We start from the raw sequence: 19,391 nt of genomic DNA, 5'->3' as shown, positions 1-19,391 counted from the left end.
ATTTCCGTAAAGTTTTTATAATTCCGTAAGTCTTTAATTAGATATCCTGCATGTGAAGATAGTCATGACCTTTTAATAATCACTTCTGCTACTGGTGGAAAATATATGTTTATTCTTGAGAAACTGGTCTCACATCTCAATTTTCACATACTGTACTGTATCTAAATGTGTCTTGAAGGCTTTTTATTTCATGAGTGAGTGAGTGAGTGAGTGGGTGAGTGAGTAGGATATCAAGGATTGTAATACCTATGCTTTACTTGTTACTATTTTATTACAGTGCTAATGGGAAGACTGTTATTTATGTTCTTTATGACCGTTAATACTACACCTACATAATGCACAGTCCTAAATACATTTCTGACAGAGAACCTAGGGCAGGGTATTATTCCAGCACATTGCTGGTTGGCTTCTATGGCAGTGGATAAAATATAAAAGGCTTCTTACTTTTTGAAGGCGACTGTATGATTAAATGGGAATTCTAACTTTCAATCCTTACTATTGTGGTTGATTGCTTATAAAAATAATAAGTCGAAGGAAAACTAATATAGAAGACAATGTGGAGGTGAAGTACAAATTCATACTGGGCCAATGTAAAAAAACAGTTAAACATGTCTGCACACCTGTTTCCCCTAATTTTACTAAAAAGAGAGTCAAATGTTTAATTTCAAAACATCATCATCTGCAGACTAAAGACCAGAATAAATGTGATATACAGATAAACATAATACATAATAGACCAAATGATAGATGTAAGGTACTACATTCTACATACTTCAGGTTCTTTATTAATCATTGTTGTGCACGTGATTAATAACTTATTAAAAACCTTGCAACTTGAAGGTGTTGTTAATCATGGAGGTGTTGGACTATAATACTTTATAATACCCTTTAATCTGTGAAAGTGTGGAGATACAGTCTATGAGATGAAGTTGTTAATGTTTCCAGCCTTAGTATTATTATCAGTTGAGTTGATTAAAAGAAGAGGTATTCGATGCTCAAATGCTGCACATAGCTATTATTATTATTGCCTGCGTTATACACAGTAACCAGCAGAGGGCGGTACGCACTAATCAAAATGGAACTTCCGGAAACAAAGAACGAGCGTAACGTCCAATCAAACAAGACTTCAATTTGAAATGAGAGAGGATAGTTCCTTCTCCCTGAAACCCACAACAAACACCAAAACTGACCCAACTGTTCAGGCCAGGATTGGGGCTCTGGGTTATTCGAGACTCTATTTCAGCTAGTCAGAGGATTTTGAGCTCCATCGGCCTCTCGTCGACAGCTGTTTCATGGGAACCCAGGAGGGAGAGAGAGGTAAGTTAAGGCAACCGAGACTCTGTGCTCCGGTCCGGAGAAAGCTAACGACACGTAACGCTAACTTACAGCTAACGTTAGCTACCAGGTTATTGTAGCTTTCCTGTCGTCACCGAGCCTGTCATTACATGTTCATGCATATACTCCAGTGATACATTTTAATTTCAGGATTAAAGTTAGCTAACAGTTTAACATTCTTTGATAATGTTTCCGTTAACGTTAGCAAACAGACCGAAGTAGCAACGTTAGCTAACTAACGTTACTTTTGGGTAACTCAACCGGTAAAGTTGATGTAAAACACGTCAGAGATGATTTAAAGGTGGCAGGTAACCTGAAACAATAGCCGTTGCTTGCTGTTTTGTCATCCCAAATCCATGGCCGCCGGTATCATATGTTAAAAACGTAATGTAACGTTAACGTTATGCCATCCAAATCGGTAGCTAGTCTTTAACTGTAAGTTAGCTAGCTAAGATAGTGTAACGTCAGTAAGTTAGGTTATGGTGTGTATGAGACAGGGAGACGGCTCCCCGCTCTCAAACTTAAGTTTGCCGCGGATGGGCACTCATGATTGAATTAACATTATCACCCCTAGAGGAGGTAACGTTACTGAACCTGATTTGTGAATAAATGACAATGGCAATTTTATTTATAAAGCACCTTTTAATTGCACGTAAACGCAACGTGCTTTACAATAAAATACAATATATAAAATATAAGCATAAACATGAGAACCAAGCATGAACAACAACACACACACGCTGTAATTAACCGAAAGCCTGAGAGAATAGTTACGTTTTGAGTTTGTTGTGATGGACTTCAGGTCATTAGGCAGCTTGTTCCAGAGAGCAGGACCACGGTAACTGAAGGCACCATCACCGGACCGGGATCTAATTCAGGGTACAGCTAGAAGATCTTTGCCTGATGACCTGAGAGGCCTTAACGGGTTATGATCAGTGAGCAAGTCGGAGATGTACCGAGGAGCTAAACCATTAAGTGCTTTATAGACTTTTAGCAGGATTTTGAAGGGGATTCTGTATGTAACTAGTGAATGTAGTGAATGAAAATACATGGTTCACTGATGTCTCCTTTACCACGTGTTCTGTTAACTCTTTCATTACTCTATTTTGGCTTAATGACTTTACTATTGGAAATGAACATGACTTTTACCTTTTTTTCCCCCCCTACAGATTGGGTAGATGTGGCAAATGATCTTCTCAGTAAGTGTCCCATAAACCTAAGGCTGAGTAAACTGACGGACTGTGATGCAAATGTTTTCATTGCTCTGTATGAAAACATCTTGGGGGAGAAAGTTCCAGGTGAGAGCAAGCTACAGATCAACCAAATGTCAACACAATTGGGTAATCTTGCAACGGAAAATAATTTTTTTTCACTCTGTTATTATATAGGTACACACACACACACACACACACACACACAGAGGCACAACAGAATTGCATAAACAGACTTATACAGATGCATTATGTATGGAGAGATGTCAAAGCGAGGGGACTGCTTCACAGGATGAAGCCCTGACAAGTTGGGGGTTTGGTGCCTTGCTCCCGGGCACCTCGGCAGTGCCCAGGACACAACCTGGCACCTCTCCATCTACCAGTCCACACTCCGTACTTGTACCGTGCAGGGACTTTAACCGGCCAAGTCACAGAGTGCCAAGTAATAATGCCAAATATTCTCAGTTTCCAGCTTCTCAGTTGTGATGATTTGCTGTTTTTATTTGTCTAATGCAATAATAAACTGATTATCTAAAGATTTCGAAGTGTTAGACGGACAAAACAAGCAATTTAATTTTTCGTTGCCTGACAATTGATTCATATAGCAAATTATCAGCGGAGTAATTATTGAGGAAAATGTTGATCAGTGTTTTCCAAAGCCCAAGATAACATCCTAAAATGTCTTGTTTTGTCCACAACTCAAAGATATTCAGTTTACTATTATAGAGGAATGTAGAAACTAGAAAATATTCACATTTAAGAAGCTGGAATCCGATTAATCGATTATCAAAATAGTTGGCGATTAATTTAATAGTTGACAACTAATCAATTAATCGATTAATCTTTGCAGCTCTAAATTTAAATTCTAAGGCCAAAAACACAGAAGGATAACAAGCTGTGAGGTTTGAGTTTAGAGCATGATCTCCTGAGTGTGCTTAGCATGTCAGGAATGCTTTCTAAGACCATTAAAAATGCCATCATGAGACTGTTAATGTCGCTGAGCTCTTTCCTCATTGTTAAGTACAGGAAAGACCTCAAATGAAAGCCCAAAGTGTTCAAGGAAGTGTGTGAAAGTTGTTGTTGCTGTAAGTTTGACATTGTTGTGTGCGTTTTCATTGTTTCTGTGGTCTCATATAAAAGCTTCGTTTTTTCACATTGGTGTGTATGTATTTGTTTAGATTATATTGCAGCGCCATGCAGTCAAGAGGATGACGCCCATAACGTTCAGTCTGTGATTGATTCACTCTCCCTGGATTACCTTCAGATCAGTCTCTCACACATTACAGGTATAATAAACATGTTCACTCTTCACAACAATATTGATTAAGTCATGTGCATGTAAAAGAGAAGAGCAACTATTATCAACTGTTACATGCATAATTTTAACTTGGATCGACTTAAGATTCACCACAAAGTCATTTTATTTTGGGCTGCGTGGCCCAACTTCCTGAAGGGGTATGCAGAAACACAAGGACAATAACAATCTCCTTTTTTGTTTAGCAATAACACAGATGAGTACTGAGTATAATGCTGAGACTGGCTGTGTGTTCCCAGGAGAAAATGTTGTCAGAGGGGACAAAGAGTCTATCAAGAACCTCCTGGAAATCTTCGATGGCCTCCTAGAATATCTCAAGGAGGAGATAAGCGAGGAGTCACAGAATGGTGGTAGGCAGAATAATTCAGTCAAGATGACAGATAATATGCATATCTATCATTAACAACACTTTTACGCACACAATGGCTTTAATGGCAAATTGGTACCTTTTATACTTTTTAATTACATTTAAGGCTTCATAATGTATCAAAACTTTCCAAAATGATTTTTGAGGATGAAGATTCTGCTTCAGTAATTAAAAAAAGCCACTGACATGCTATTGTTAATTACAAAATATTACCAACACTGATAGTTTTATTTTACAGATATTGGGGGAAAAAACACATCAGAACTAGTATAAATCATCTAAACATATTTCATCTTTGCCATTAACATGCAGTTCTTATCATTTAATGACTTTGCAGAGCAGTGGCCAGAGGGCCATATTTGTGGCAGCCTTTAGCATCTGGTATTCTCAGTTTGACAGCTACTTCTCCTTTTTACTGACTGAGACACAAGTCTCTGTTTAGGTGAGATTGCCTGTTTGTCCTTCAGCTTCAACAGGACATAATGTGTCCTATACCCAGTTTAAGCTGGTGCAGGTTTTTATAGGGAACAGTAAGCTCTCTTCGTTTGGCAGAGCTGAGTATGCCTTTGTGAGAGTATGCCGTCCCTCAGACTGCTGCCAAGCAGCAATTAGTAGTTAATGACTGTGTCTGCACTGCACAAATGATGTGAGTTTCTAAAAGCTGTTGTGACAGTGGGTACAGTGTAGTGTCTATCTTCAGTGTCTAACAATGACAAGTTGTGCTTCTGCTTTAAGTACTTATTTTGAGTTTACTTTAGTGCTCAAAGGCCTCAGTTGTTGGTCTGGCTTTTTTGGGATAAGTCTTTTAGGTCTGTCTTTATCTTTTTTCGACAGTGAATTTCCACTGCAGTGTATTGCCATTCTGTCAGTCAACTAGTTGAATTAAAGGTCCTATGTGTTTGTTCCTCTTTAAGATTCCATGGAGGTCATTACATCTTGTAATCACAAGTATTGCTTTCTCTTTGTCATGTCTTTTTTCAGAGGAACTGAATGACAGTCTCAATGAGGATGTGCCTGGTGAAACCAAGGAGCCAACAAGCTGCAATGCCACAGAGCACAAGGAGACTAAACTGGAGGGAGCTTCTTTGTCTTCCAGTAGAGCGTAAGAACTGGTCATATTCCCCAAACACTAAGAAACACATATTGTACACACGATGAATGATACATTATGAATGTTTGTTTTATGTTTTAATCATGGTGTTATCTTTACTCAGTGGGCTATAGCATAGCACGTTTGGTTTGACCTCTCCCATAAACCCAAATATTGCTGACAGTCAGGTTTGTTACACATGAGTGCGATCATGTCATTCAGCTTCAGAGCAGATCCGGGCTTTACATCCCGTTGACACAACAGCCAGTTAGGCTAACCTTCTAGCAGTAGTGTAAATATTAAATATTAAGAGATTAGTGTGTCACTGTCAGACATATAGGGCCCTATTTTAACGATCTAAGCGCACGGTGTGAAGTGCCTGGCGCAGGTGCGTTACATGTGTACAAATCCACTTTTTCTATTTTAACAGCGGAAAAAATGGTTTGTGCGCCAGGGGCATGGTTCAAAAGGGTTGTACTTAGTGTCTTAATTAATCGTTTTGGGCGTAACATGCAATAAAACCAATCGGAGTGTCATCTCCGATTCCCTTTAAAAACCAGGCGCGTTTGTACCTTGGTGCATTGCTATTATGATGGCGGATTTGCTAAGCAGGAAGGAGAGATTTTTAGGAGAAGAAACTGATCTGCTCGTACGTGAAGTGAAAGCATGTGAGCAGATCATATATGGCACAAGCACTAAGCCACCAAAACTCCACACAGTGAAACAGGCGTAAAATAACAATGAAATTCTGCGTTACTGGCTTTAGACCAGGTTTTTGTTGGTCACTGGCGTGATCACTTTCCGCTGCCTCAAGATAGCAATATGCCAAGAATGCACCTGAACATACCTCACTGTAAGACCAGCACGCCCATGGGCGCAGGTGCATTTGCTATTTAAACGACGGGGGGCGCTGGACGGGAAATTGACAACTGCGTCGGTCTTAAACTAGCAAAGGCACTTGCGTCGGGCTTTGCGCTGTGCTGCGCCGGGTGCAAGATAGGGCCCATGGACTCAAACTCTTTTTTTTTTTTGGGGGGGTGCATGTTGTGTATTTATTCATACCGTACATTATTATGTTCCTGTTTTGGAGTCTGTGTCTGAATAGCATTATAAAGCTGTTGAGTTATCAGTGAAATAATAATTTATGTACAAGCAAAGGCTTTGTGGCTTATAACAGCACCCCTGTCATGACCTAATCTTATAGACAAGGCTTAGATCTGAAAAAGTCACATTTTAACATGCAATAATGATTTTTATGCCTTTGGTTCTATGTACTCATTGACTTCATTTTTTTTTGTTTTTATCTGTCAGTTCCACAGTTTGAATCAGTTATGGTTTAACGAATTTAGAGCAATATCAAAGTCAACATCTATCATTTAAATATAAAGTACTTGTGTGAAGATTTGGTAAATAATATCATGTCTCATCGTTCAGGTCCACTGTTCATTCCAGTAAACATTCCCTCCATACCTGGAATGCTGAGGAGGTGGGATCAACTAGTGAGATCATTGGGCTGGGAGTCTCTGCACGCACATTTACAGCCAAACAAGACGGTAAGACACAAACAAAGCCCATCTTTACTTACTGTGTTTGGGCAAAATGCCTTGTTGTCTTTATGCATACAAATCAATGTATTCTTTCCCTCTGATTTTTCAGATGTTTCGTGATTAATATTAAATTAACATAGTAAAAGATTTCTCAAAATGTTCTTGCATTTCAGCTTGAAACAGTTTTACGCATTTGAGAGAACATAAGTCGTTTAATGCATTGATTAATGTTGTTGATTTAGTTGTCAAAGTATACAGTAGTTACCTGATCTGTCGTGTGGTCGTTGCTGCAATCCATAAAGATATTCTGAGACAATTTAGTATGTATCAATAATCAGTGTTTGGCAGGCTGGGCATAACCTTGTCTACAAATCCAAAAGAATTACAGTCATATGTCTGCTCTGTCACATCATGTTGCCTGCAGGTATCATTTATATTTGTATTCCTTTATTGTTAAATTACATTTTTTAAAGGTTAGTTTTTGGCATTTTCACCAATCGTAGACAAGGCATTTTAACATGTAAAACAAACTATTTTGATGTATTTGGTGCCAAGTACTCATTGACTTCAATTCCACAGTGTGAACCAATTGGTTTAATGAATTCAGAACCAAACCGGTAACGTTGCAGTTATGTGGAATGTTCTGTAACCATTCGGCTACCAAGGCACTCCATCATTAAGGATTTTAACTTGTAACTGAGATAACTTTCAATAAATCTCATGATCAATCTGCAAGGACTGGCTGTCTCTCCCAAAACCTCAGATGCAGTCACCACCTCTGATCCTTTGGACGCGCAGAATGCTCCACTGACTGAACCGCTGCCTTCAGCCATCGCTTTGCAGCCACCCAGTCAGAGCAACACCCTCCACAGACCCGACACAGACCCACACTCGACAGTTGCCGGCTTCAGCCAAGGGCATGCAGGGGAGGAAGCCGCTCCTGTAACTACAGAGGTAGCCATATAATTCAATATGATTAGGATCAATTGTTTTACAGTCAATTTACCTCTTATTTGCATGCAACATAAGGACATGCAAACTTTATCTTTCCCAAAGTTCTAGAGTCAATGAGATATTACTGCAATGCAAGACTGTCTTTCTGTCACACACACACTTTCACATACTCAGACTTCCTATTTTCTTTTTTTTCTTTTTTGAGTCCAGGACAATATGGGAAGGATAAGTGTATGCTGACTCATTCAAAATGGCTACATGTATTTTACTATTTAGACTTCCTTACTGACTGAATACTGTACTAACAATCAGTTGCCAAACCTCTGAAGGACAATCTCAAGTGAAAGTCTTTTGAATGCCTGCTGTCCATTAGCTTGGAAGAGACACATTTTCTATAAATGGGTTTATTTTATGGCTCAACAAGTGTACTGGCCTACAACCATGCCCAACCACACCCTCACTGTGTGTGACTCGGCCTCAGCCTAAGCTTTTTTTTAAGATTGTTTTATGTACCTAAACCAAACCCTGATTTGAACCAAGTATGCCAACAGTTTAGCAAGTCTTTGTTAGTAATTTAGGCAGGTGAACTTTAGTCAACTTAATGCCACTTGACACAGCACACTAAACTACAAAGTTTGCTGAACATTTGTTGTTTTATTGAAATGAGTCTTGCTGATGCTTTTGTGTAAATCCAAACTGGATTATCAGAGTGAAGTGATATTCACTGTCCTGTTAGTTGACATCCTAACTATGTATTATTGCAATTATAGTCTAGCTAGCCACAGCTTTTGACGAACAGTGTGATGATTTAAGAAATGGCAGAGCTTCTGCACTGAATCTGGCTTTTTGAGTACTGGTGGTGCTGAGGAGTTTAGTCTTGGCTAAGTTCTGTTTTTTAACAGTTTACTGATCATTAAAAGCCTATTGATAGAATCAAAGAAAAGTCTACAACCCAAGGGAAAGCGGTACCTTATTCAAGATATGTTGAAAAAAAAAAAGTGTCATAGGGAAAACTGTCCTTTTCTAACAGAGACCGATTTACAGACAGAAATTTACACACACACACACACACACACACACACACACACACACACACAGCTTAACCTATGGCCCTACTATAACAGAGTAAACAACTACAGCCACGCAGCTCAGAAGATTTGCGCCTTCTTCCTTTGGAGTGACTGACTTTATTCATCACCATCAACAGTGTCAATATGTTCTAAATGTCTTGTCTGGTGATTAACGTTTCTCTCATTGACGATTTTAGAAAATGGACATGTATGAGCTGCAGGTTATATTCAGTACTAAACTGTGTCCCTCTGTAGTTAAATGTTAATGGTCTCTGCTTGTCTTCACAGTCATTTCTTTCTTGCTCTTTTCCCCCTCTAACTTTCTCACCATCCTTCTCACACAGATCTCTAAACCGGAAGCTGAGACAGTTGTTACCAATGGACTACAGTCTCCTCTTTTCCAGTCTCCTGGTGAGTAAAACAAATGTACCTTCATTCTTCAGATCAAAATGTCAAGTGGTTTAACAGTTTGATTTCTTGAAATCTGTATCACAGATCATGGGATAAAAAGAGCCTGCTAGCACTTGATTGGATTGATGGTTTTGACTGAATGTTGGGAGTTGACAGTGCATCTCCAGGGCAGCCACCAAATCGTACTTTGTATCTGCTTTTACTCTTGTGACGGCCAACAAGTGAAAATCCCCCATCAGAGTAAAGAGTAACTAGTTCTCAATGTCGTGTTTTGCTCAATTTCCAGCCGCGAGTGAGAAGTCTTTGTCCAGTCAGCAAAGAGCCAGGACAGAAGTGGAGGGGGAGACACTAGAGGTAAGAGAGCAACAGGCCTTCACTTGTACCAATTTTACAGCAACATCGAACCCATGCAAACACGTTTGGATCCTTATTGTTTTAGTTTTGGGTCATCTCCAGCAACCCTTGTAAACAACCCAGCTGAAGGTCAGGTTTGGACCGATGTGTGTAACACTGGTTGCTCTGTTAAAAAGGGTGAAAATAAGATGATAAATTGACATATAGTGACATACAGTATACGCTGGTCTAATCTGTCCAGTCCATTCTGATGGAATTTCTAAATAAAAATAAAATTCAGAAAAAAACCCATTTGATATGATCTTCCAAAATATAATCACATTTTCTTTTTTCATTGGCTCATTTACAGCCTTTCTAAATCAACTTATTAAATAGATTTTCTGTGCATTAGTCATAATTTAATGTAAAATGAAATGTGAAATATGTTTGATTAAATTGATTATCATATTGTTCTATCGACCCTGCTAATGTATCCGTCAGATCCTAGTTTATTCATGTGTTTTACTATTCAAGCCTATCCTGTGCCAAAGCCATGTATGTATCCATGTTATTACGGGTGAATGGATTAATTTTAATACATAAATACCATGCTCTTATTGCTTCGCCTCTTTCTTGTTTTTATTTTATTTTATTTATCTGTTTTACTTTATGTGAACCAAATTTAACGTTGTTCTCTTTTTGTCTGTCAGCCGACTAATGGGGGTCCCAGGAGGGTTTTGTTCCGCACCAAGCCAGATGTGCTCTTCCTCACCCTGCAGGATGAGATGGCGGTCACAACCCCTTCTCCACCAGACACTGAGGAGGAAGAGCAAGATGAGGAAGATCTGAGTTATAAACTAAGACAACTGAACAGAAGGCCATATCACAGAGATAGGACAGGCCTTAGGTAAGACAGTAGAAAAGCTGCAGAATAAGGAATAGAATGCCCTTGATGAAATGATCATGTTTGCAGGGACAATGTGGTATTACTTATTTTCTGACTGTCTCTGTGTCTTTATGGTGTCTTTGTGATCGTCTGAACAGTAGCAGGTTGGAGGAGGAAGGGTTGGGCGAGCCTCTGTCGTATCGCAGACAGAGGAACAAGCAAACAGAAGAGGAGCTGCATCACATATCTGAGAACCTCTGCCATCGGCTTGAGGAACTGGATCAGGTGTGTGTATGTGTTTTGTATAAGGTCCCAACATATTCATGAATGTTTTGTATCCAAGCAAAAGTGATTTTAAACCTTTTTGCATGCGTGGGTCTGTTTTGTTGGGGGTGGGTTAGAGTATGCTTACCTACTCTGTTTTCTAAATGTCGTTAAGTCCATGTAGTTAAGGCCAACTCAGTGAAGTTTAAACTTTATTTCAACTGGATAAATAAATAAACCCAGGAAGTCCTGGCTACATACTCCTTTTAATAATTAATAAAAAAAATATTTTACAACCATTAGAAGATTTAATGTGTGCACATGACATTTTTGTATTTGTCTATTATACCGTTTATGCTTACAACAATGAGTGATGTTGAATTTCCGTAGATGCTCAAACGAGTTCTAGGTGAAAGTGGGGAGTCCAGTGAAGTCAGAGAAGAGGACAAGCAGTCCCACCACAGTGACAGCATCATGGAGTGTCGCAGGACTCCCAGACAACACACGGGTAAATACAAATTATGGCTAAGTAAACCCACAGTTAAGACATTCATTATCTTTAAAGAGCCGCTGATACTATAAAATAAATTGTAACATTTATTAGTTTCAGGAACACCTGACGCTGAATCCACCCACCAGACACGCTCCTTATCCCCCTCCCCTCCAAGGGCCCCTCGATCCGTTCAGGGACAGTTAGAAGATGCCATGGCCGAAGCAATGAGTCTGGATGATGGGAGACAATCCAACCTGGCAGCTTCTGATCATTCATGGCGAGGAGAGCTACACCACAGACCGTCTCACAGAAAACATGGCAAGGTATTACCATAGTTATTGTTTTCTTTAGTGCTTTCCCTTTTAAATGTACCGTATAAAATATACTGACAGTGTCCAAACTGGCTGTAATTTGCAGACTGCTCAATATATGTAAATGTTAAATTGAAGCCGGACTTAAAGGATTGTTAGCAGTAATTTAGGGACAATTAAGACTTAGTTGAGTGGTTATGTGTCGGTCTGAAACTGCCTGTAAATGTAAATGCAGTTCAAAAACATCTTTGATTTAAAGCTGAAGTCATTGATTTCTGTATGTCAGATTTTCTATCCTAAGCGTTTCTTAGATTGAGCCAATGTCATGTTTGCTAGCTAATTAACTTTAATTTGTTTCTCAGTTTTATTTCACCTGGATTTAACATGGGTTGTACATTTTAAACAAGGAAAAATAGATCAAGACATTGTGTATTTGCTTGCTTTTCAATTATTTCTCTTCTTTCATCACTCAAATTACAATCTGTTAAAAATATATGTTCAGATTAAATTAATTTGCTGCTGCTCTGGTTCTATTCATCATCATGTTATATACCTATAAAATAATAAATGAGTCTCTCTCTTTCAGTATTTGGAGAAAAAGGCCTATGAGGAGGAGTTGAAAAGATATGAAGACAAAGAGCGAGCGGATCTAGACAAGGCCCGCCTTAAAGCTCAGAAAGCCGTAAGTCAGCAGTACCAATACGATAAGGACCCCTCTCAACCCTTTTTCTACATCACATCCCTGTTTGTTATTAAAGTAGAACTTTGTCTTAACAAATAAGCCTTAATCATGGAGGAAGATGGGGGCAAAAATGGAAAATATTGTGAATTACTAAGTGCCTTTGACTGCTCTGTGTCTGTCTGTGTGTGTGTGTGTGTGTGTGTGTGTGTGTGTGTGTGTGTGTGTAGGAGCAACAGTACAGAGAGGCCATACTAAGGGATGTTTCCGAAGTCCCCAGACTGTCCCTAGCTAGAACAAAGGCCCCATCGTCACCATCCGGTGACCCCATCAGGTCACATCGTAACACACAAACCACACCAGGACGGAGAAGGCAGGTGGCCCCCAGGAAAGCTCCATCAAGTAGGTTAAGAGTTGTATATTTACCACGTGGATCTTTGTTATTTTTCTAGGTATTATAATTATTAGTATTCAAAATGCTTTTTTCCACAACACAATGACACCTTACGATATTTCAGTGTATTTCTTCTCACCACATACTAGCAAACAAAACTATGCTCATCACCTCTTTTACTGCTTTACTCTAATTGTGTTCCTTGTTAGCAAGTTCAATGTTATTACTTTGGACTGAAGCTTCAACTCAACAGAACACTTCACAGAATTGTTTGTCATCAGCAAGCATTTCCAACTGCAGAATGATGCACCTTAAGGCACATCTTAAACTGGGCTCATGCCCAATCTCAGACTCAAAAGACAAGAGTTTACATTGGGCTCTTCAGATATCTAATGGGTCTTGTGACTCAGACTGAGGATTCAGAAATGCTTGTATTATTAAGCTGTGATGACTGAACCTTGGCATTTACAGACACCTTGTTCGTTGGCTTTAGTTTCTTGTTACGAATGTCCATATTTCTAGCTTCAGGCTGGTTGGCCCACTTGCGTTGATAATTGCAGTAGTAACAGCTCTGGTAGACTATGAAGTAAGGACTGCGAGTGCGTTTTATACAGCGGCAGTTTCTGTCGCACATCGGGCAGTTCTTCATCAGCTGCAGAATAGCCTCTTCATCCACAATGTGCTGCAGAGTTGGTCTGTTTTGGGGGCAGAAAAGAGAGCTGAGAAATGATAATGACTCAATTGTTGTATAGAGCATGGCTAGAGCTGGAAACATACACAAGTTGCCACTATGGATACATTGTTGCAGGTGCAACAGTGCTGTTTAACCTGCATCACTGCAACTAAATGGGGTATAAGTAAGCTCTGAAGTATTATACTGTATCACAGACTGTGTGCCTTTATGTTAAGCTACATGGTTTACTTAACACATTAGGGAAACCTGATCAAAGTTATTTGTTGACTCACTTCTCCATGGTTGCAGTGCATGTCTCTGGGACATTTGCTTGAATGCCTGTGAATTTAAAAAAAAAAAAGTCAAAACAATCTTTTAAGTTGAAAGTAGTTAGTCCTTTTCAAACCTTTTTTAAAACCAACAAAAAAAATCTGAATTTATAATAGAGTGGACTCTATTGGACAACTTTTAGGACATCAGCAGCTGGACAAACTGTCTTCACCAGGCTGAGGAACATAAGAAACGTATTGGACAAAAATAGTTTGAGTAGTACACAGCAAGAAGACTCACCTGTGCTTCTGACCTGGCCAGGTGACCGGTCCATTACTGCCCAGGTGCCATGCAGCTGTAAAATACCACACATCTGGTTGCAGTCAACATTGTAGTCTTTAACTACTACAAACAGAAAGTAGTATGGCAGGGCACTAAAATATCCCCCCACTAACCGTGCTATCTACTGCATACCCACATTTTTATCTTAAAAGGCAAAATTAGCCACCTTGTATGTGGATGTCCAATTAGTGTTGAAAGTTAGTGTAGTCGATTGGAGCAATAACGTTACACACACAGTGGCAGTACTGGCAGTTTGTTCTTCAGTCTACGATGGCAGTGTAAAAATAATGATTAGCAGTTGTACCTGTAAACCATCTCAGTACGAGCAGACACAATAGGGACTTTTAGCTATGCATTCATTGTAACCAACGTTAGCTAAAATCTGCTTGCCTCCATTTGGTCTTGCTTCTCCCGGGGCTCTCCCTGGCCACGGCCGATATCGACAGTGGGCACAGCAGAAGTCTTCAGCACTTTCTTGATGGTACATCCCAACATCTCTGACTTCATGTCCCTAATGTAGTCCTCTTCTGCAAAATGCCAAGAGCATACCCGAAGACTTCCCAGTACTTTTGTCGGTGTGTTCTCGTCATATTTGGGGTGTTTTATCATTCGGAGCCATTGTGTACACCGTTCAACATCTGTTGGTAATCGGTGGTGGCTCACGTCTACTCGCTTCCCTCTCTTCTTTTTGAGGCTGCATCCAGGCACCATACAACCTTGAGGCATGTTTGTTGTCGATACAACTTAAAACGTTATTTCAAACGGCTGTCTTGTAGACAGCCGTTTGAAACGCACCCCTCCACGGCACGAGCTACCGGGTTTTGGAAGGACGGACACACACACACACACACACACACACACACACACACACACACACACACACACCTTACTAATCTCAATCATCATGCCTAAACCTAACCAACGAAAGCAACGAGTACTAGCCAATCAGAGACAGGGTTGGGAGGGTCATCCCTTCGCCATCCTAGGAAACGCAATTTTGCTTTGGGTGAATAGGTTAGCGTCAGTGAAGCAAAACTCGGCCGTCATAGCACGCAGTGAATAATGTATTGCTTCAACTGACTAGCTACATCTACCTGACAACACTGATTGGACATCCACATAAAAGGTGGCGACACACATCCACACAGGTGGTGCATCCTCATTACTCCAGTTTATCTAACCTAGCAGCTAACATTAGCTAGTCAGTACTTCTGTTGTTACTGTTAAAATATGTGGAAATGCAATCAACTAAATTTACAGTTTCAATGAAGGTATACCTACAGCTTCACTGCAAAAGGCTCGACTTTAGCAACAGCAAGCAAATAAAGTTTAGTGTTGCACCTCCCACGCCTCGTTTCTACAAACGAACGGCTATTTTACAATTCCGGTCTAGTAGATCTATGACCTAACAAATTCACACATTACCTCATCCAGATTTTCCGCAACAGGTCTCTCGGCTCTCGGTACAGCACTTTTCTTGAGGTGATTTTTTCTGGGAGGGTTGGAGGCTCTTAAGGGTATCATGAAGTCGTCCTTGTCGAAATGGTTACTGCAGACGCGGTAGTCCTTCTCTCGCAGCGTTTTTACCGGTGTTTCGACATCAACGTGTAATACGACCAGCCACTGCTTCAACGTATCACTGTTCTGCAGAGGAAGTCTGTGAAAACTTTCCGGATTGTAGTGTTTCATCTTCTTATCGCAGCCGGGAAAAGCACAAACGCGGACCATTTTCTTCTCTTCTCTCCACTATGCACACGTACTTCCTCACACACCTTCTGATTCATTCACATGGATGTATTAAGAGAAGCTGGCCAACATCACTGAACGGAACACGGTGACATCTAAATGGTGACCAGGACACTTCTTTATTTGAACAGCCCGTAAAAACACAAGCACGCACCATCCTTGGAGTCTTTAAAAAAGTGAATTCTTCTTCTCTTTTTTTTTAAATAGCTGATGGCAACTTGCGTTAAGGTGCATTACCGCCCCCTACTATGTTGGAGTGTGGTCCAGAGTTATTTACTTAGTAAATAACTTAGAGTCCAGTGTAATATAGTACATTTTACTATATTACACTGGACTCTAATTTCTTTCAAATAATGGAATTTTCTCTCTAACCCAATGCCAAATACATTGTTTAGACTAAGTTCTTCCACTCCAAGCGTCCTGATTTCCTTCTTTAATGTTTCTTGTTCTCAGAGTACTTTGTCAGTGAATGATTACATGCTCCACTGAGTCCTCTTTGGCAGTGCTCACGTAATCCTGAGGGATGTTTGCTTTTTAAGTGCAGTGTTTTATTAAGTCTAGTATGTCCTACCCTCAGCCTTGTTAGGATGTTCTCCTCCTCGGTGCTCTTTTTAGCTGTCCATCTCGCTGTACAGCATAAACACGTCGTCCTGTGTTTCCTGAATCCCAACTACGCTGAGGTTTCTCTTGGTTATTCCTTTTGCTTCAGATTTACTGAGTGAAATGTTCATGATCTCATGTTTCAGAGCCTGTTTTGCTAATGCATCCACACTTTTATTGCCCTTATTCCCTCTGGGAGCTGGTATACACATACATGTTATCAACATTTAAATATCTTTTAAAAATCTGTACAGTTTCATTTATCTCATTAACAATATCCTGCCTACTGAGAGCATAGACTGTATAAAACTAGACTGTGAGATGTAAATGAGTGCAATGACATTGATGACCACAAATCTGTACAAAGAATAACCTTTTTCATTAGTAACTCTTCTATCCACTGTAATTGATCTTTTAACAGAGACTTTTAAGACTGGTATACTAAAAGCAAATCCTGTGCTCCTTCTATTAGAATCCTTGGATCCATCAGTATGTCTTTAGCTACTTTCTCACTGCTCCTTGCAAAACACTCCCGTTTGACCCTCTCTCTCTTCCAACTTGATTTCAGTCTGATCTGGCAACAGCACTTTCTAATAATAATGATAATACATCCGATTTTATATAGCGTTTTAAAAGCCCCCCCTCTCCCTCTCCAGTGAAGGTGAAGGAGAATGAGCTCCTCCCTGTGCTCCTGGAGGAATTGCCCCACCTTCACATCTCCCCCCATGCCCTGGGTCAGATGTGGGAGCAGCAGATGCAGCAGGTGGACAGACTGCATGCCCTGTCATCCCCTCACAGCCAGCGCCGCAGCAAACTCTCCAGCCAGGTAGGACCGCGGCGACCAGCTCTGCTCATGTGTGCGTCTGACATAAAAAATCTGGAATGTGTGATTTTGTGGATGGATGGATTGATGAATATGTAAACGCCTGCTTGTCTGCCAGGTGGAGGAAGCACAGAGGAAACATGACCTACTGGTGGAGATAATCCGCAAAAAAGCAGGACCACAACAGGCGCCTGGTGAGCATCAACACATAAACGCACATTCAAAAGGTCCCGTCAGAAGTGACCTTACAATGGATGTTGAGAGTGTAATCACATTACTTAAACAAGTACACAACACTAGGCACACACTGGCATGCACCCACATGCAGACGGACTTTACCTGCCTGTTCTGGACACAGCATTCGGCACACCAAGCTGGCCAGTTACAAGCTTAAACATGTTTATCTCCCAGAGGGACTTCAAAGAGCGTATCCAGCAGCAGAAGTCGACCCAGAACAGACTGAGGGAACAGAGGCAGCAGATAGCACGCGCCAAGAAGTACCACAGCGACTACCACGTCCAGCACCGTGCCCGCCTGATGAGGGCGCGCACCAAGGAGGAGAGGGTGGGTGGTGAAGGCCATTCATAACTTGGCATTCCAGTTCGAGGACTAAGAAAGCAACTAATGATTACCTGAATTCAATATTTATCTTTTCATCTTTTTTAAAAAAAATTAATGTATTATGCAGTGGCCAAGTATTTGGTGTCTGCCCAACTACCGTGTAACACTGAACACGACTAACGTGGCAAGCCTGATTTGTGGTTGTATATATGTGTGTGTGTGTATAGATGTTTCGCCAGCTGTTTGAGGAGGGATTGGAGCTACAGAAGGTCCGGTTGAGAGAGCAGAAAGCCTACGCCAGGGAGCAGCGGCTGGAACATCAGAGACGACACCAGGACCAGATCAAGTCCATGGAGAACTACTACAAGGACCAAGTAGGACACACACACACACACACACACACACGGGCCTATATAAGAACCAGGAAGTCGCACACATTTTTTGTATTGTTTTAAAAATGGAGCTATAATGTGCCTACTCTCTTTCAGTTTTTACTACTAGCTGAAAAACTTTCCCAAGAGCGGCAGGAGATCCAGGTTCGGAAAAAAGCTCAAGAAAAGGTAAAAAAAACAAACAACTCTTAAACTACTTATTACCGCTGTCACAAAAACTCCTAAAATTGTAACAATTTTAGTGAAGAACCTTCACTATTCCCATTGTTTTGCAGGCTCTGCTGAAGATGAAGAGAGAGCTGCGTTCCAGGATGGAGCGTGAGATTGGTGAACTGCAGAAGATCATAATCCAGAACGATGAGGGACGACCATTTCCAGGATCTGGAGGTCCAGAGGCTGCGCAATCGGGTCCAGATGGCTTCCTTCCAGTACAACACTAGCTATCTGAACTGAGCAGGGAAGCGAGACACAGGGCTGTTTTAAGCTCCGCTCAATCGAGGCTGGATTTACATTAGAGGAACATGCAGCAAGACACTTTGTTTCTTCCTAAAACAACTAAAGGGTACGACATTCTGACAGCTGAACAGTACGGTCTCCTCGGCATCTTCCCTCAGATTTGCACAGAAGAGGAAATTCACATCGTTAGAACTTATACAAGTCCTGATGATTGATTATTAATGAACTGAACGTACTCCAACAAAATGTAGCTTTTAGCTAATGTAGCCAACTTCCTCTCACCTCAGCTGCTATACCTGAACTTAACGACACCTTGGACTAAGTCCCCTTCTTCCATGGGTTTTAGTACTTGATAACTAAGAATGTTTTTAAAATGGCTCCCTCACTGTGCAGTATGTGTGCTGATATTGTAGCAAACTAGTAAAAATGTTCTTCCTTTTGCCAAATTGGGACCGCAGATGCAACGTTACAAAGTATGAATGTCCCACACTGACAGATTTTAAACCATTTTTCCCCTATATGTGCGATGTCTTCCTTTAATGATTTAACCATGCCAGTGGATTATTTATTTTTTAACTTTAATGTTTGATTTTTAACTAACCTGGTGATGTGCTGTCTGATCTCCAGGGGCGATGATAATCAGTCTTTCATGACTTCTCCTTTTCCTCAACTCAATTGTGATGGTTTTTAACTCTCAGCCAGAACTAAAGATAATGGTAGTTTTAAACCAATACAAAGGGTTGCAATGTGTCTACTGATTTTGTATGTAATGAGCACACAAATGCCCCGTCCTCATCATCCAATAAAAGTGTAGGCTCACTTATCTCTTCTTGCTGGAATGGGTCACAGTTAAAAGGTTAAAAGTTAT

The 19,391-nt window shown here is 40.5% G+C and overlaps 1 protein-coding gene and 1 pseudogene across 3 annotated transcripts; one reads left to right on the top strand and one right to left on the bottom strand.

Annotated features, from left to right (window-relative positions):
- Positions 1–1,102: 1,102 nt before the first annotated feature.
- Positions 1,103–19,346, top strand: LOC144536374 (centrosomal protein of 95 kDa-like; annotated as a pseudogene). The gene is made up of 21 exons (XR_013503741.1): positions 1,103–1,317; positions 2,505–2,633; positions 3,725–3,832; positions 4,101–4,211; positions 5,210–5,330; positions 6,753–6,871; positions 7,629–7,819; positions 9,234–9,300; positions 9,587–9,654; positions 10,344–10,540; positions 10,678–10,804; positions 11,174–11,291; positions 11,388–11,599; positions 12,174–12,269; positions 12,497–12,668; positions 16,948–17,117; positions 17,233–17,308; positions 17,526–17,678; positions 17,903–18,049; positions 18,164–18,235; positions 18,343–19,346. The product of XR_013503741.1 is annotated as a centrosomal protein of 95 kDa-like (transcript).
- LOC144536400 (peroxynitrite isomerase THAP4-like) lies at positions 12,703–15,868 on the bottom strand. 2 transcript variants are annotated; one of them, XM_078279525.1, is made up of 5 exons: positions 15,371–15,866; positions 14,336–14,756; positions 13,904–13,958; positions 13,627–13,672; positions 12,703–13,355 (listed from the first exon to the last, which is right to left on the bottom strand). In XM_078279525.1, the coding sequence occupies exons 2-5, from the start codon at positions 14,669–14,671 to the stop codon at positions 13,067–13,069; spliced, it is 726 nt and encodes a 241-aa protein (XP_078135651.1). In that variant the 5' UTR covers positions 14,672–14,756; positions 15,371–15,866; the 3' UTR covers positions 12,703–13,066. The 2 variants fall into 2 exon arrangements, with proteins under 2 accessions (XP_078135651.1, XP_078135658.1); XM_078279532.1 differs by lacking the exon at positions 14,336–14,756 and having other exon boundaries at positions 15,371–15,868.
- Positions 19,347–19,391: the final 45 nt, after the last annotated feature.

Source organism: Sander vitreus, chromosome 2 (genome assembly GCF_031162955.1).
Source record: "Sander vitreus isolate 19-12246 chromosome 2, sanVit1, whole genome shotgun sequence".
Lineage (NCBI taxonomy): Eukaryota > Metazoa > Chordata > Actinopteri > Perciformes > Percidae > Sander > Sander vitreus.
The sequence above is the reverse complement of the archived record's forward strand: the minus strand, read 5'-3'. Positions and strand labels throughout refer to the sequence as shown.

What these genes read in the sequence shown, in the direction of transcription:
- LOC144536400 (XM_078279525.1), bottom strand. Translation starts at nt 14,671, where the DNA reads ATGCCTCAAGGTTGTATGGTGCCTGGATGCAGCCTCAAAAAGAAGAGA. An exon ending in TGGCCAGGTCAGAAGCACAG is followed by an intron (nt 13,673 to 13,903) that starts GTGAGTCTTCTT and finishes TTAAATTCACAG; the next exon opens with GCATTCAAGCAAATGTCCCA. An exon ending in TGCACTGCAACCATGGAGAA is followed by an intron (nt 13,356 to 13,626) that starts GTGAGTCAACAA and finishes CCCCCAAAACAG; the next exon opens with ACCAACTCTGCAGCACATTG.